This window comes from Ixodes scapularis, unplaced genomic scaffold (assembly GCF_016920785.2).
Source record: "Ixodes scapularis isolate PalLabHiFi unplaced genomic scaffold, ASM1692078v2 PGA_scaffold0__279_contigs__length_252992795, whole genome shotgun sequence".
In the NCBI taxonomy this organism is placed as follows: Eukaryota; Metazoa; Arthropoda; class Arachnida; order Ixodida; family Ixodidae; genus Ixodes; species Ixodes scapularis.
Window position 1 is genome coordinate 210,622,229 of NW_024609835.1, and position 15,561 is coordinate 210,637,789.

The 15,561-nt window shown below is 47.1% G+C and overlaps 1 protein-coding gene across 1 annotated transcript in view; it reads left to right on the top strand.

The window, feature by feature from the left end:
• LOC8041039 (phospholipase A2 group XV) overlaps positions 1-15,174 on the top strand; it is a 52,032-nt gene extending 36,858 nt beyond the window's left edge. The window contains exons 3-7 of the mRNA XM_029981900.4: positions 2,136-2,254; positions 3,356-3,454; positions 3,946-4,173; positions 7,363-7,657; positions 14,111-15,174. Of these exons, the coding sequence (XP_029837760.2) occupies positions 2,136-2,254; positions 3,356-3,454; positions 3,946-4,173; positions 7,363-7,657; positions 14,111-14,333 (964 nt within the window). The 3' untranslated portion in view covers positions 14,334-15,174. The remainder of the gene's footprint in view (positions 1-2,135; positions 2,255-3,355; positions 3,455-3,945; positions 4,174-7,362; positions 7,658-14,110) is intronic.
• The last annotated feature ends 387 nt before the right edge of the window (positions 15,175-15,561 follow it).

The window sequence follows — 15,561 nt, forward strand, 5'->3', positions numbered from 1 at the left end:
CTGGAGGCAAGGCTGCAAGCGCGAGCTATAACATGCGCTGATTGCTTTGGGACGAAGCTTTTCAGCTTGAGTGCTCGTTCAGGGGAAGATCTTTTCAAAGTCAAGGTTTCGTGCTACCGCACACATAGCCTTGGCTGCTGTATCAGCTGAAAGCGATGCTCTGGGGCTTTAACAGAAAACGTGTCATATGGCTTGCACCCACCTCATGACATCCGGTTAGATGCCAGTAACGGAAGTTGACAGGCCGACTGCCAGCCGAACTCTGACGAAACGCTCCTCTCCTCACTGTTTGGACTCCAGTTCCAGCCAGACCTCTTCCTCGAGTTACTTCGTGTTACTCTCGGCCGGGGGTAAAACATCCCGTGTTCAGACATACACCGGCGCTCTGCTCCGTGAAACGAGCGCGTTCCGGGCTTTCCCGGACAAAGTGTGCTAGAGAGAGCGAGAAAAAGCAGCATAATTTTTTTTCCGCAACGGGTTTAGGTTGTTCCGATTGTTTGGTTCTCTTTTGCTGCGCCCTGGTGGCAGGGCCTCTAGGCCCAGGGCTCTGCGGAGCGCTGCCTCGGCGGATGCGCCATGCTGCCAAAACTTTAGTTAGCGGGATGCAGACAGAATGCCACAGAGAGCTCGTGCCGTCTAAGCACGCGCACAGCTCTAGTGAAGCACGTGCAGAAAGATTAAAGTTCCCTTGATCCATTGCGGCAGCGGTGGCGTAACCAAATCTGGCTGGTGAGATCGGTCCGCACGCTCCGTCTACTGCGTTCCACACTCCAACAGTGTCCGAGAAAGTCACACTTCCACCATAGAAGACGGCACCCACAGGGAACATATCTATGGAGCGCTTATGGGCTTGCCTTTCACGACACAGGACCACTTCGCGCCGTCCAGTGTCTACACGAGTACGCAGTTTCTCCACACTAACCCGTGACAATTTTGTTACCCGTGCCTCTTCTACGCTAGTATGGCAAAGAGGCGACTTTATTACGGTCCTCGATGTGCCCCAAAACTATCTAAAAGCCCCATTCAAGTAGGTGAATGATATCACAGGCCATGATAATTTAGTTTTCGTGTATACTGCATTTTTAAGCTTGGTCACCACTGTTTTTTTTGTTTACAAACATGTCTGCTTGCAAAAAAACAAAAAAAGTGACGTTAGCGGCAGGCAGAGGTTTATTCTCTTGGGCTGGAGAATTGGGTCCAAATTGATGACAAGAAGTTTAATGGTATCAGATGAATGCTTTGGAAGCTCCCTGTCTCCGCCGCGCAGCAGCACGCAACCAATGCGCGGCATACTGTGTTTTCTAGACTGTCCGCTCAACCTGCATGCCTGCCTCCCAATGACGTCACGGCACTGAAAAGCACGGGTACATTTGAATGTTGCTCTTGGCATCGCTTTTATTCGCCGATTTCACGATAACTATTCTGAATTTTGGGACACAAAATAAGATGCCGGAAAAGGGTAAACACCAAGTATTCAGAAAATATAGTGAGCTTGGATAGCTCAAGAAATCGCCGGAGTACCCCGTTAAGTGTGAAGGGAGTATATATAAAGCGTTCCATTGTCCGCACGTTTTTCCTATTTATTCCATTCCTTCCACTTGTACCTTGTCTTAAAACCGAGTAGTAATGATTTACCACTTACGTAGTTCTAGAGAAGACTGAAATTTTAATCCTACTGCAGATGCATCTATACGTAGCTTTTGTAACGCCCGAGAACACTAAAAAAATAGTATCTTCACGAGCTATCGCAGCGAGGGAGTGGCAATATGCTATTAAGACTTCAGGTGTAACACCAAATAAAAGTCATCGCTATTTAGATATTTATCAGGACTCAGAAAAGTGTCTCAGTTTTAGTGGGGTTAATATCTCTACCCCAGAGTTGACAACTCGACGTACCGTAGCTGGCGCTGCAAGCCCTTGCAGTTTCGCACCTTACAAATTGCATGGCTTCCAGTGTCGAAACAGTTAATGTTATCAGGAACTTTCTGGTTAACACTTTGATACTCACGCTCTTTCTTTAGGATTCTCTGGACTACTCATACCATAGTTGGCGACATTTCCTTTTCTTCTTATTGCATCGTGTGGGATGGATGCAGGTAGCTTGGCTGAATCGCTTGTCGGGCTTGTTCTTGCAGGCTGGTGTACAACAACGTCACCCGCACCACCACTCCCCCTCCAGGCGTGGAGATTCGGATTCCTGGCTTTGGTAACACGAGTACTGTCGAGTGGCTCGATCCAAGTATGGTGTCTCCGAGTAAGTTGCACGTTGAAACGGAATTCACAAGCAGATTGACATTTAATTTCATTTTGATATACTAGGTGGAGTGCTGTTCGGCAGACATTCCTTTTACGTATCATTTCACTGCTTATTGTACGTCCTACTATCGTTATCACAAGCCGCGCGATCACAGAGATCTCTTTATCAGTTCGTCAATAATGCTAACGGCAAAGAAAAAAAATAGTTATGGTTCCGCGTTTTTAGTACATGCCGACAATTCTGCACAAAGTAACACCGAACCGGTTTCATAAAAATTTAACAAAACCCAAACCCCCAAAAATGGATCTGTTCTCCAAGAAAAATTAGTAAAGATTTGCGTTTTGTTTTTTGAAATCGAGATATTCCATATATTGTTTTTTTTCTTCTGATCGGTAGCTATACATTCTCCAAGTACTCGGGTTTTACGCACGTTCCACGGAGCTTAGGGTATCTCATGACCGTAGTTTCCTGTTTACGTCAACATAAACCTTGGTAAACAGCGATTTTATAGATCGATTTAAAAAAATAAACGTTTCAAAGCACCGAGTTCATTGGACAACTAAACCCCGAAAGCAGGGGTCACGGACCGATAGTTCGTCGCGCTACACGTGATTCCCTTTCAGATTGCAAAGGACAAGATGGCGTTGGGAAGCTTTGTTTGCAGCTGGTAAAATGCTAGAACACAGAAAGTAACTTATTAATTTTATTTTTGGCACTCATGCCTTCTTCAGACAGGGGATAATATAGGAATGTGTCATGCTCTGAATAGCAGTAAATACATAAAAAAAACACGACTTGTTTTCATTTTGTGTACTCGAGTGTGTTCGTATCTCCGCAATCCAGAGTAAAAAAAAAAAAAGGACTGTGAATTTTTAAATATTTTACGGGCTGCGTGAGACAAAATTATGTGTCGGAATAATTTATCTTTGTTTAGGCAGGTTTGGTTGATAATCTTATAAAATAAAGAATAGAAGGAGACTGTATAGCCGTTCAGGAAGGCGAGCTAAGAAAGTCAGGAGCTACCGCGCGCTTTCTTCACCGAGTGAGCGCTTCGTTCGATTCTTATAACAATATTTATCTTGTTTTTGTTTTTTTCAGCGGCGTACTTCACTAAAATTGTCGAGGAATTTGTATCCCTTGGATATCAACGAGGCGTCAACCTTCGTGGAGCCCCTTACGACTTCCGAAAAGCACCCAGTACGTAGAAATCTCTCATACACTTTACGACTGAAGAAGTAGATTCGCCTAACATATTTTTATGATGCATTGTAAAGTTTCCCATGACTTTGTGGTAAATGTTTACAGAAAGAGCGAGTCATAATTTACGTCAAACACGAAGCATTTACTGTTCCTTCGTATCTTTCTTAGAAGCCAAATACTCCGGCAAATGTCTGTGAAAACCCCAGAACCCGATATGTGTTGCTTGCATATTTTTCTCATTGTCATACAAGTTTAAGTGGCGACACTTCCCAGCACCTCGTATAAACTGACTGTTGCTTGGTCGAGTTTTGAACATGCCTTACCTTTGTAATTTTAATATTATCGGTGTTATTGTAGCTTTAATTGCGCTTGTAAAGAGCAAACCTTGTCGACTTTTCAAACAAGCTAGAGGAGCAGTTGAAGCGTTTCTATACTGCGTCTATATACTGGTGCAATTTCTACAACGTGGTCTCGTAACACTCCCCCAGATGAGCTCGGAGACTACTTCGACAAGCTGCAGGGACTGGTGGAGGAGACGTACGAAATCAACGGGGCCGTGCCCGTGGTACTGGTGTGCCACAGCATGGGATGTCCCAACCTGCGTTACTTCCTCAGTCAGAGGCCGCAGGCGTGGAAGGACACCCGCATCAGGGCCCTCATCACTCTCGGAGGGGCCTGGGGAGGCGCAGTGAAAGCGCTTAAGGCTTACGCCTCCGGTGGGTCCTGGTCGTGACTTTGCCTTCTGTTTCTCAGCTATTGTTCCATCAGCACCTCCCGCAGACGTTTGCAGGTTCGACCCCCGGGTGCCACCGTCTTGCTGGATACGTATATACGAGAATGATTTGAAAGTTATTTGCATTTAAAATTTACGGTGGCCGTACAGTCTCCGGCGATATGAAAGACCCACTGGGAGCGCGTGGCCGAGGCAGTGGCTGGCGGGGGCGCTACGAGCGCTCCGGACAATTCCATTCTGCTTCGAGGGGAGGACGCTCACTCGGGGCTCAGCACATACTGATAAGCGCGCGCTTTAGCTGAGCCCCGAGTGAGCGTCCTCCCCTCGAAGCAGAACGGAACTGCCCGGAGCGCTCGCAGCGCCCCCGCCAGCCACCGCCTCGGCCACGCGCTCCCAGTGGGTCTTTCATATCGCAGGAGACTGTACCTTCTTACCTGCGTGTTTTGCACTAGGTTGCCGTCTCTCCAGTCACAGCTGTGAAGGTTTGAACGGGTTGAGTCAGTTTAGTTGTTGGGTAGGAGGTGCTAGAAACAATGAGTGCCCCCATTGGGCCGTCATCGTTTCTTGTGCCCGCATTCATCGAAGGCTTTGTGCACAGTGCGGAGGAAGTGTTATGTCATAATGAAGTACATTTAAATGAATAAGAAGTTCAAAAAACGACGCACTAGCGTCAGCCATAAAAAAGGGACCGGACGCTCGGACGTGTCCACGACTGATGACGACATTGAGCGTGCACTTGAGCTGATTCTGTCTGGCGGACGAGTGACAGCGGATAATGTGACAATTTGCTTAGAAATCAGCCGAGGCTTTGCCTGCGCAATCATCCACGATATGATTGGGTTTGGAAAGTTTCGATTAAAACAAATTCGAAACCAAGAGTGCGGACAATTTTTCAATCTCTCCCATGAATCGTCTGATAGTCAAGCCTCACCCACGGTTTCTAGACTGGCTGTTTGAAAACGTCTTTAGTTCCAAAAATAATTCACAGGGTCTCTTATGTTATTCCTAAGACGACTTGAAGGCGAAAGCCCAAGCGCCCATGCATTAAAGACAGCCACACGATTTACTCGCTGAGTCATTCCTCTTAATGTGCGGAGCCATCCTTCGTACTGTGTGTTTAGTCAACCTCCTCAATGTGCTGAGTCGTCCTTATCAATGTCCGGAGTCATCATTTTAATTCGCTTTGTCATCCATTGAGTGGTCACGTAAACGTTTTGGCACATTTCGCGTCGCCGACGTGTTTTCGTTTGAGGACTTTGAAGGTCGAGTGAACGATGAGACATATAAGGCTTTCGCCTTGATAACATTAATAAATGCGTTGCGTGATAAACCCGAAGCTTAATATTATCGCTTGGCAGCCAATGAGACGGCGGCGTGAACCTATGAGAACAGTGGAGAGCGAATCACAGAGTAGGAAGCGTTTCGGTGAGTACAGTTGACAAGACGGCCAGTGCTTGCGTTTCTGCCTCATTTACCTGAAGTTAACATGGGACCAGAAATGCTGCGTCGACATTCAGCCGGTACTCGTGCTCAATCGCTGAGAATAAAAGTTTCAGCTGAATGGCTACGCAGTCCTAGTGGACCATGTGTGCCCTGCCATGGACTCCGGTGGCTGACGTAGAAAGCATCCAGCTCTACGGCCTTGTAGCGTAGGAGGTGTTGCTTTAAGAACCCACCTCTTTGGTACCTCCTTCTCGCTTTCTGGACTCCTTCGATATATAAATACAAATTTTACACTTTTCGTTGGCTTATTAATAGAGAAAGTGGAAAGAAACGTGATGGAAACGTGGTCAGCGCTCCAGGATGGAACACTTGCAGCGAAAAAGGAATAAATAGCAATTGATACTGATGGTCAGAAAGCGTGTTGGTGCGGGTCAGGATTGAAGAAAGAATGAACGTGTAAGACAAGGACAGCACAACCACACCTTTACCGTAGACACCTGGATGTGGTTTGTTGTCCTTGTCTTACAGGTTTATTCTTTCTCCAATCCTGCGCATTCATTGATTGGTCCAAATTCTTTAAGTGGAAGATTTAATGAAGCACGAAGAACGCATTGCATGATGTCAATACAGACTTTTGAAATGTGTTATTGCCCAGTTATGCCTTCTATTCGGAATTTTAATTTTGTATTTTCCTTTCTGGCGTTAGTGTAATACTTGCCCTTTAAATTAGGGGTTTGTCTCCGACCGCGGGTTTTTGTCTAGCCCTATTGTTTTTGCCTTTGTCACCATGTCGCAGCTTACTTATGTTTTTGTTGGAGCCCTTTCTTAGAGTGAGTTTTTTTTTTTTTTTGTTAGACGTCTTCGTTTCTGTGGTGTGGTTTCGTGTCAGAGCTAAAATCATCGATAGATGGACGAAGTAGAAGGTGTTGGCTTCAGGCATCCAGTACTTAATTGTGACCTATCCCTAATAGTTTTCTGAAATATCTATTTATGCGGGTGCTTCACCAACGGTTGAGAATTATTAAAAAAGGGACACTGGAAGATATAAAATAATTTTGTCAGAATAAACTCTTTGAACGCGGTGGACGTCGGGCTACAATTAGAAAGTGATAGTTAGCAACCAAATTATGGAACTAAAATCCCATGGTTAGCATTTTGAATATTCGCACGATCTGGTACATTTTAATTAGAGATGTGTCGCGCATCGGTTAAATGTGCGACGAAGGCTACAGTAGGCAGAAAACAAAATTATTTTCCACGCTATTAAATGGGCGAAAGTAAATTGAGTGGACCGTTCTGAAAATCAGAAAAACAAATGCTCCGAAACTTCGCGCTCGAAGGTACATCAGTGTGCGGCACGCCATTTTTACGAAACATGGCCCTTAGATAACGTGCCGCTGCGAGATCACTTTGTGAAAATTATAATATCACGTCAGATGACGTGACGTGTCATAAAATTACGTCAGGTCAAGTGACGTCAATTTTGTCTGTAAATTTAGTGGGGAAATTATTAAACAAGATGTACTCACTCCTGGAACCAACTGTTTGATATCTTCTAAACCAATTTAAACGATCGATTTTTAAATACTGCTTTCATGTTGAAGTTTAATGGAACCTGTTCTATGTTCATGGAATGTTTCATGTTCATAGAACATGGAACATTCCATGTTCCATAACCTTGAAGATAAAGGTTGGCGAAAATGTTTTGTGGCTCCCGCTTTGTAAACAGGTGAGAATCTCGGCGTGGTCGTCATCAACCCGCTGACGGTGCGGCCCGAGCAGAGGTCTGCACCCAGCCTAGCCTACATGATGCCCGACCGGCTGTTCTGGAACAGCAGCGAAGTGCTCGTGTCCACGCTCACCGCCAACTACACGATCGCCGACTACTACCGCTTCTTCAAGGACATAGGATTCCTGGACGGCTACGACATGTACAAGGACACTCGGCCCTACATGCTCGACACCACGCCGCCGGGCGTCGAGGTGCATTGTCTCCACGGCAGAAACGTCAGTACCATCGAGAGGTACGAGCCCTTTTCGCGTCGATTAAGAGAAAGTTACACTCGCAACATAATCCTTAAAACAAACATTGCGAGAAAAAAAAAATTGTCTGCAAATTTCTACGTGATGTTCACCTCCCGCAGACAGAACATATATCTTCCGGCTTTTAGTGTTAACAAGACTGCTTTTTTAAAAGCGAAATGTAGGTGATCACTGTTTTACAGACAGACCTGAACTTGTAACCAAGATTACAAGCAGTGTTGAAGGCGTTACAGGAAAAAAGTAAAGAAATACGTTACTCGTTACTCACAAATAAAAGGAACGAGTTCCCAACTTACGTTACCTCAAAATAAGAGGAACACGTTACCGTTACCGCAACAGATAAAAAGTAATGCACGGTACTTGTGCGTTATTTTTGTAATTATGAATGACCACGTTTTACTCTTTTGACGTTAAAGATATGCACAAGCGCCATATATCAAGAAACATTATGCCGATCTAGAAAGTGTACATGATTACCTTTTCTTTTCTTACGGTTCTGCCTAAATACTCACCTAAAAACGCAAAAAAACGCAACATATTAGATAACTTGGTGCCTAAAACACGAAAACAATTTAAGCGTCACTTTTTTAGGTCTTGGGAAGAAGTAACGAGTAACGCAACTACGTTACTCAAAATGAGTAACGTAAGTACGCTAGCCGTTACCGTTTGAAATTAGAACGCGCACGTTACAATGTGCGGGATTTTTGCTAGCTACTAACAGAGGTAAGGAAAGAGTAACCGAAGGGTTACCTCAACAGCGGTGGCAATCTCAAAGGAGACGTCAAACCTAGTAGCGCGGTCCCCACATCTAGGTTTGTGGGGACCACAGCGCGGTCCCCACAAACCTAGTAGCGCGGCAATGTAGACGACATTTAGGGCTACTTTGCCGCGGGTCGGTTCGATAAGTTACCTTCGTCGGTGCCAATGATCGACTACCTTGTCTCAATCTCTCGGATATAGCGGAAGAGAAGACACGCGTACCAGAGTAAGGACAGAGTCCAAGAGCATTTATTATACCACTCTTGTAAACGAACTACCATGTCCCCATCCAAAATGCCCGAGTACCTGCCCTGAAAGGGAAAGCGGACGAGTCCCTTTCCCGAAAGAGGGAAAACAAAAGGCGAAACCCCCTCGCCGGTCAGCAGTGATCGGAATCCGAGCGGGGGAACGGAAATCGGACCCCCGAGAGAGAGTGAGGGGAGAGACCCCTACCCAGGCGGGGTACAGATTCGTCTGCCGTCGCACGAGGCTCGAGGAGGAGGATGAAAAAAGGAGGGGAGAGGGGGAAAGAAGGAAGGCGAGGAGGAATAGAGAGAGAGAAGAGGAGGGAGGAGGAAACTGGGGAAAGACCCTTCGGAAAGTTTGTTGTGAAAAAAAAGGGGGGGGGGGGCATGCGTTTGGTCATGTCCCCCCCCCCCCTCCCCCCCAAATTGTTGTTGGTATTTTTTTGTGGGGAAGCCGACGATTTGAATGTTTGACTAAACGCTAGTCGCTTACTGTTATAGATAAATAATAGGGTTAATATTTTTAATACCCTCGGCTCAGCGCATCGTGGCGATTTGTAAGCGGAATAGGAACAGCCCCAATCAAATCAGTTTGGGAAACAGATTTTTACCCACGATTGACCGAGTGCCCAAAATAGCTTTACGTCGTGAAATAAAATAAAAAAAACCTAAATTCTAAATGCTAAGGAAGCAGCTATACGAAATCAAAATGATTAATCTAGTGGGTTCTTGAATATCCGAAAAATAGGCCCAATTATCTGTGACAGTGCCCACAAAAAATCGACGGGGAACGTCCCCAACCGCATGCTTCCTTTTTTTTTTCACAACAAAATTTTTGGGGGGCTCTTTCCCAGGTTCCTTATCAATCTCTCCTCTTTTCTCTCTCTATACCTCCTCTGCTTACTTCTTTCCTCCTCTTCCTCCTTATTTCCTCCTCCTCCTCGAACCTGGTGCGACGCCAGACGAATCTGTACCACAGGCGGCCCTCCGCCTCACGAACAGGTCGGAGCTCATGGCGAAGACGGCCGAGCGTTACGACCCGCGGCCGTTACCACAGCCATCGGGGAAGGGAGACCACAGGAATCCCCCATCCCCCGTCCTTAAAACGGTAGGTGGGTCTCAATAAAGAATAAAGGAGGCCCACCTGCTCCCATAAGATAATTCCCTGCGCACCCCCAACAAATACACGCGACACCCTGCGCGCGTCTTCAGTGTCCGCCGTCAACAGCTTACACACCAGGCCGAAGAAAAAGAAAGTTTCAGTCCAAAGCCCTGGACAGTCGTCGCCACAGCACCGCAGAGCATCACAGGCACCGTGCTGACACTGTTGGACCCAGGTGTCGCGGTACGAACTGGCTGCAGTGGAGGGCGGTGAGGCGGTCATGAAGGCGACAGCACCAAAAGGCCAACGACCGCCGCCCACCAGTGGAGACTAGCTGGGGAAGTCCCGGACACGCCGCCCAGGGATTTCGGCACCATCTCGGCCGCAGTGGGTTGGTGAAGGGGGTGGACGACCTCAAAGCAGACCTGCGAAGTCGTAATGCCAGCAGACAACACGCCCAGAACCGGCCGCAGCCCTCCCGAAAGGGAAGAATTGGCGCCACAGCCTCAAAACGAGGGGGCGCGCGTAGGTAGCTATACAGGAACTCTAATGCTCGCCTGGCCTGGACCGCAAAGGCGGCAGAAAGGGCAGGAGGAAACGACAAACAAAAACCACAAAAAAGGTGACCAGTTTGTCATCGGTGACAGAAAGGCGCACATTTGGGAAACGGACCCGACGAGTGGCCACAGGACATATGCCAGAGTTACCCGCTTCGACACCGGAAGAAGGAGCCATAAAAGGGGGCCCCTCAGTTCGGAACGCGTCCACATACCAAGCAAACTAATTGAGTTCGCTTAATCTGGACACAGGGGAGAGAGCTTCTAGGAAAAACGCCGAGTTCTCAATCCTTTGTGCAGGCAGCTAAAACATAGATTGCCCAAAAATACCCGGTTTTATATTTACCGGAAGAGTTTGTTGACAATAAGTGGTCAAAAACAGATAACAGTCTGCAGCTGGCTCGTCTTCTAAAGTCGAGGTAAATGGATACGGGGACTTCGAAGGGGCGGATAGAAACAAGCCACCATGCGTGCGCGTCTGCGAGCGGGGAAGATGCAAGTTCCCGCGCAAAATAGCCGCCATGTTGCTCCCCAAGGAGGAAGACAAAAGGGGACCGCAGCTCACACGCTGAAACCTGCTAGCTTCGCCAAATAATCGAGCTAGCTAGCTTACCGAGGCTAGAAAAACATGTCTTGCACTCGATACGGCTTGATCAAGGGCTCACAACGGTGTGGACCTTTCTTTTGAGGCAAGGCCAGGTTTCAGAGCAACGTAACTGCTGAAGGTCTTAGAGTCACTCTTCAACCTGGATCACCCGGGTCTGACAGACATCGCCAGAGGGCGCTCTGGGTACATGGCGCCCGGGTTTCAGAGCAACATAACCTCCGAAAGTCTTAGAGTCACTCGTACACCCAGATACTGTCACAGTGCGCCCCGGACCGCATAGCGCCACCACCATAAACACAAAACTAGTGTCGTTCTTGGAAAACAACAACAGGCTACAGGAGTACGTTGGCATCAAGCAGATACAAATCTTTCGCGAAGAAAACCCTCCGCGCCCACTGCAATGCCAGCAGTGAATACAACGCGCGCGTCAACAGTGTACAAAGTGCTTCTCGACGCCGACGGTTACGCGGCCCGTCTCTCGGAGCCCGTCAGTAGCAGTACCAGCTACTTATCGACGTCATTGGCAGTTGTACCGTCCGACTCTAAATGAGTGTCCACGACTACTCCGAGTCAAAGAAAACGCGCATATTTACATTCCCAGATTGCACTACTGATCCTTCGCTACTCTTCTCTTCAAGCATCGCTCCCCGCCGGACATAAAACTCCACCCAGTTCCCCCCAAAAAACGTCATCGATACATCTATATACATTTTCCCTTCAGGACAAGTTGTTGGTGGCGCGCTAGGAACCCAAATACACACAGGTGAAGGGTTCGCCTCAAGCATGGAGAACAAAGGGCCTCCCGCAACAACGAATGTTGCTTGACGCGCGCCAATTCAAGACAGGAACAGATGTACGAATCACACTGCGCTCGCTCATAGGAGTGGCACTGCGGGCTGCCGACTCGGCATTAATCGCTCAGCCATAAGTGGCGAGATCAGGAGTCAGGACGCTCGTGGTACGGGGCGATAAAAGGCAAAGAATGTCGGTAAACAAGGCCGGACATGGGGACGGAGGCCAGGAGCCACGACCAGGATAAAGGAAGCCGTGGCCCCACGTTGGGCGCCATTTTATGTAAGATTTTGCTAGCTACCAACACAGGTACCGATAGAGTTACCAAAGGGTTATCTCAACAGTGGCGACGATCCCACAGGGGACGTCAAACCTAGTAGCGCGGCCCCCACATCTCCGCGGCAATGTAGACGACGTTTAGGGCTACATTACCGCGGGTTGGTTCGATTATCTCCGTCGGTGCCAATGATCAACTACCTTGTTTAACTTTCTCGAATATAGCGGAAGAGAAGACACACATACCAGAGTAAGGACAGAGTCCAAGAGCATTTTTATAACACTCTTCCAAACGAACTACCCTGTCCCCATTCAAAATGCCCCCCACGCCGGCAAAGTAAGAAAAGGTCCCTTACCTGCCAGAAGCGGGGTTCCGGAGAACCTAGATGGGGAAAGCGTCGGAGAAGTCGCTGACACGCGTCCTATCTCTTTCACGGTCACCGGACGAGTCCCTTTCCCGAAAGCGGAAAAACAAGAGGCGAAACCCCCTCGCCTGTCAGCAGTGATCCGCACCCGAGCGGGACACTGAAATCGGTCCCCCATAGAGAGAGCCAGGCGAAATTCCGCCTCACGAACAGATCGGAGCTCACGGCGAAGGCTGCCGAGCGTTCCGACCCGCGGCCGGCCGGGAAAGGGAGACCACAGGAATCCCCACAAATGTTAGCGGAAAAGGTAACGCGGTAACGGTAACGCCCCTACTTGTAACCCGTTACCGCCAACACTAAGCCACATTTTTTTTTTTTTTTTGCGGAGGTTTTGATGTTTTGTATTTGGTCTGAGAAACTAAGAGGCTCTACTGGTAACACTGCATATGTGATGTCAGATGTTGTAACATAGGGAAGTATGGGCCAATGTCATTAGGGAGTTTTAGAATAACGTACGCAATTTTAGCGCACGCTAGCGCTAAATTTAGCGCTTTTATTAGCGCACGCGACGCGAGAGAGTTTTAGAATAGCTTTTCTCCGTCGCGACGCAAAAGCCCAAGCATCTCGCGCTTGCGACGCCACCAAGATGCAGTCACAATTTTTATTTCACACACGAAATGCTCTAACTTAAGAAAAAACAAGTTTTTTAGTCCAGTGTATTATTTTAGATTTGTTTAAACGTGAGAATGCGACGCGAGCGGTTGACCGGTCGTGTCCGCTTGCGTCGCCTCGGCAAGAGAGGTCTCGTGGACTGACCTTCGCCGAGAAATGTTCGTGTGTCACAAGCATTAAGCTGTCGGTGACCGTTGTCAAACCGAGTACAATGTCGTCCCGTATTGAAAATCGCAGTCACGAGGATGCCGCCGACGTCGCACTCACGACGTCGCCAAAGCAGCCGCTGACATAATCCTGGAAGCCGCCATTTTTTTTCAACTCTGCTCGTCTTGGCTTTAGCCAACTTCTCATCACGAATCCTCCTTGGAGAAGCACAAAGACCCTTTGCGTACGCACGCTATTTCCGAGAAATAGCGCACGCTAAAATTGCGCACGCAAAGCGCAAAATCTGGTTTGCGTTCGGAGCATGCGCAGTGGCGACGACGCTATTCTTTGTGCACGCAAAGCTTTTGCGTGCGCTATTCTAAAACTCTCTATTATCTCAGTCGTGGAACTCCCGTGGAATTTGCTACCGTCACTCATGTCAATCCACTTCCCGTCGTTCTAAGCGCCATTAAGATTTTCGTTTATGAACTGTGTTTTCCATAGGGTACGACGGTGGACCCCTGAGTCACGCGCATGTTTGCACATAATACACATATTATTAATTCATCATAATCATCATTTATGAAACTTTAAAGAATCTTAAGTACATTACACAACGTGGGGGTACAGGCTGGCGAACATTTTTATATAAAGCGAGAAACAGGATAAGTGACTCCCCCCCCTCCCCCCCCCCCCCCCCCCCCCCACACGCACACACACACTCATGCGGCCACTCAAAAACTGCAACTTGCACCGCCTCTCTACGAGCCATACCGCTCGCAAATATTACACGTTTTCACCGTCATCAGGGTCTTAGAAGGTCGATTCAATTAATATGGTTACTCAAATACGATTCTTAGCGATCAATCTCTTGTTCCCCCTGTAAGTTTTTTTTTCTTTGAAATCCTGCAGGATCGAGTACCACAACAAGGGATTCCCTGACATCCAGCCCGTGGTGGTCTACGGGGATGGCGACGGTACTGTGAACTTGCGGAGTCTTCAAGGCTGCCTCAAGTTCAGAGGCCTTCAGAAAGAGAAGGTCTTCGTCAAGCCGCTGGACAATGTGGAACACATGGCCATCTTGTACGAGAGAGCCAGCATCGACTACATCAAAGCAATCGCCCTGGGGCACTGATGACATCGCTTTTGAGTTTATACTGTGAGCGCAATACCTACTCGGCTCATGGAACTTATCATCCCTCATTGCTATTTCGCCTGTGGATCTGAAGTCTTTTCTGGCAGACTGCCTCCGGTTGTATCACAGTTCTACCAACCCTTGGAAGTTACATCCGGCTTAACTGTTTTTATTGTTGTGCCGACAAAGAGAACAATCTTCAAGTTTTGTTTGTGAGCGCATCTGAATGCCGGTTGGCTTCTGCGGAACTGATAAGTTGAAAGTGTAGTAGCACGCTTGAACAAAACGCGTCTTAGAATTGTTTTAATGTTATCTTTGCTGGTGTGAGCAGAACTTGTCATGCCAGCTTTCCTGTTTTTATTGGTCATAATGATATATTTGTTGTATCTCAGTGCATTTTGTATGCGGTCATGCTGTAATTAAGAGATGTCTGGTGTTAGCAGCTTCCGTTCATGCCTAAGTTGGAATGGCCGATGAAAGCGGTGCCTTCAACCAGATAATCACCAAAACAAAATATAGCGTTTTTTTTACTTGATTGTTGATCAGATCTACCCACCTCATTTCACATGCGAGTTGTTAACGTGCGTGTTTCCTGGAAACTTTATGTGAGGCTGGAGGCAAGGAGGAAAGTTTTCAACTGCCCATGATGGAGGCTATTGTTTGTACAAAATCGCATTCTTCGTAGTCAACTAAAGCGTCTCGAAATATTTCGTAAAATAAATGTTTTCTAATGAAGAATAGAAGACCTCCAAGAATTTTTTGCTTTATTAGCGAACAACGTGTCCCCATCTATAGTGATATTGGAAGGGAACATGGATCAAATAAAGCGTGTTTTGCCGAATGCCCTGTTAAATAGTTTTGTTTATGTTGCTAACGCACTGCCAGTCTTCACCATTGACAGTACTGTCAAATATCTCTGTCATAAATGGCGCTGATCTCCAGTGAAACATATTTTGTCCATCCTTGTGAAAAGGTAAGATTTCGTCCAGGCTCCTAATATAAGGAGGCAAATGAAACGTGCATAGGTACTAACTCTATATACACAATCAAAAATATTGAACATTATTGGAAAGTCTTCTTATACTGGGAGATTTTGCTAGGCTTTACAGATAAAAAACTACAGAAATCTGGTTTGTGCAGGTGAGTTGCTTGGATATTGGGACGTAATACTGGCGCTAATTGTCACGATAAGTCCGTTAATATGTACAATTTGTTAATGAACTTATTA